The sequence below is a fragment of the Engraulis encrasicolus genome, chromosome 6 (genome assembly GCF_034702125.1).
Source record: "Engraulis encrasicolus isolate BLACKSEA-1 chromosome 6, IST_EnEncr_1.0, whole genome shotgun sequence".
NCBI classification, from domain to species: domain Eukaryota; kingdom Metazoa; phylum Chordata; class Actinopteri; order Clupeiformes; family Engraulidae; genus Engraulis; species Engraulis encrasicolus.
Genome location: NC_085862.1, coordinates 8,557,850 through 8,560,159, shown reverse-complemented (window position 1 = coordinate 8,560,159; position 2,310 = coordinate 8,557,850). Strand labels below are relative to the sequence as shown.

General features: G+C 47.3%; 1 protein-coding gene across 1 annotated transcript in view; it reads right to left on the bottom strand.

Annotated features, from left to right (window-relative positions):
• The window catches only part of grin3bb (glutamate receptor, ionotropic, N-methyl-D-aspartate 3Bb), a 316,957-nt gene extending 315,973 nt beyond the window's left edge, over positions 1 to 984 (bottom strand). Inside the window, exon 1 of the mRNA XM_063200371.1 lies at positions 532 to 984. Within this exon, the coding sequence (XP_063056441.1) occupies positions 532 to 984 (453 nt within the window). The remainder of the gene's footprint in view (positions 1 to 531) is intronic.
• Between the last annotated feature and the right edge of the window lie 1,326 nt (positions 985 to 2,310).

Here is a 2,310-nt window from a genome sequence, read left to right as displayed (position 1 = left end):
GAGAGAGAGAGAGAGACAGACGGAAAACAAATGCATATAATTTGCATTTGTGATGAAAGTCTGGTGGTGCGTCAGTCCCTGTTGCGCAATTCTCTCAGTCCTCAGCTCCGAAGGACACGCTAGGATCGGTGCGCAAAGCATGACAAGTGACGCGCGTCTTTGGCGATGGCAGGGTCCTTTTGGCGTTGCGCACGCATAGCACATTACCTTTGAGCAAAATTGGTGTGCAATCACGAAGAGAGGGGAGAAAGCAGCACGAAACACAGCGCATCTCTCTGCAGCGCAAGAACAGAAACAAATGTATGTGGCAACAGTTGGGAAGCGTAAACAACTCTGTGTGCCATCATCAACAAAAAATGCTTCAGACGTGCAAGATGCTCAGAGAATTGCATGGAACATAACAACGAGTAACCATATCCGTATTGACAAGGCAAAAACGCACAGGCAAAACACACGCCAAAGTTTAACAGCCATATAAACACATCACATTAAACCGCCAATGTTTTTTTTCTTGTCCGAAAGTGTACTCACCTGCGTTTTAAGCGGTTCCCCGTGTTCTATGATGCTTATAAATGGGATTTCCAAAAAAGAAGACATAAATTCCACCTGCACAATTTCTTCCTGGGTCTGGGGGAAGGCGAGCACAGCGGAGACCCCTTGTACCACTATAGCCTGACACACACTCCGAAACAGGGACTCCGGGTCTCCGTCCGTCGGTTCTCGAGGCACCACTTCCAGGGAGAGGTTGTAGGGAAGAAAGTTGTCCCCAGTTTCGGCGAGCCCGCTCAGGGCGCGGTTCAGGGCAGCCCGCACCCTGGCTGGTTGTCTGGACGGCAAAAGGGCACCCAGGCGCACGGTGTGTCCGATCCGAGCCAGGATGTGACAGGGCTGGGGATGAAGTTGACACGGGCTGATGAAGGAATTGAGAATGATGTGGAATCCGAAGGAAAAGTATGCCAAGAAACTGGAAAAGGTTAAATTCATTCTGCTGCGCTCTCAAACGGGCTGAGGTACTGTCAGAAGATGGCATTGCTTGCCTTGTTCCTTTGCGCCCTTTTTTCCTTTTCTTTTATGTCCTTAATTCCTTTTGTGGAGGATGATATGACTAGTGATCTATAGATGTTACAGTGCGAATGTGTGGTAGCGATGGGCAGGGGAGGGGGCGCCCGCTGGATAGGCGGGGATGCCGCGCGCTGTCGTTCTCCGTGAAAGCAACACCAAGTCGTGAGACGGTAACACCGGACACGGGGGTTGACAAGTGACGCGTAGGTTGCTGGTTTACAAAGCATTCCAGGGTCTTCCGTGGGTGTAAAGTGTTATTAACAGCAACTAATGTGCACGGCTCCTTCTTTGAGCCGTGCCATCTCACTCGTCATGCTCCTTTTAATTACGCATTATTTTCTGACAAGGTCATACAGATAGTCCACGAGTTGTGCTATAACACCCCTCAAATTACTTGATTCTAACATGAAATCTGCTATATTTTACATTTGACAAAACTCGTTATCTTGTGGATGTGTTTTGCCGGATGTGGCATTTCAATGAATATGGAAATTGTGTAGGTGTGCTGAAAAAGATATTATCAATGCCTGTTGTGACAGGGGTTTTTTTCCCAACAAGAGAAACCCATCTTGAAGCTTTCTCATCTGAATTCGTATTGCAGTGGCGTCGACACTTGGCTTGCTTTTGGGGACATGAGTAAATCTCCTTTTAAGTCCAGAGCAAAAAAATGGGCTACAGTCGGCGCTGGAAGCCCTCCAACTTAACTAAGAGGGTGAATGTAGTCCAAGCAGGTTCTTCTGTGAGATCCTAATTAAACAATGATTGGACAAATAACCGGGAAATGCATGAAGAAAAGGCGAAACAAAGTATCCCTATTTCCTCTATTGCGTCTATTGCGCGCGTTGGCTCAGGATAGAAAATGTGCAAAGAAAACGTGCGGCTGCGTGCGCAACCTCTCACATCAAAAGAGCAGCGTGCACGGGCTGAGTTTAATCTCAGGAAGAGTTTCAGACATGCCGAGAATACGGATGAGTGACGCTGCTTGCCCCCTCTCCAGTCGCCTGCAACTGAGCATCCATTTTGGAAACTGAAGGAGGAATAAATCACAGCTGTTTTTCCAAGTTCATAAGTAGCCTAACACATCCACTCAGAGAGATGTTTTATATTGCCTATTCAAAAAGGACAACGGGCGGGTGAGGACAGTTTTATTTACTAAGAGATTACACGGCTGTAATATTTTAGATGACAGAGGAGTTGTCCCATTAAGATCAGAGTAGCCTACAGAGCATTAATTAGCTGCTGCTGCTA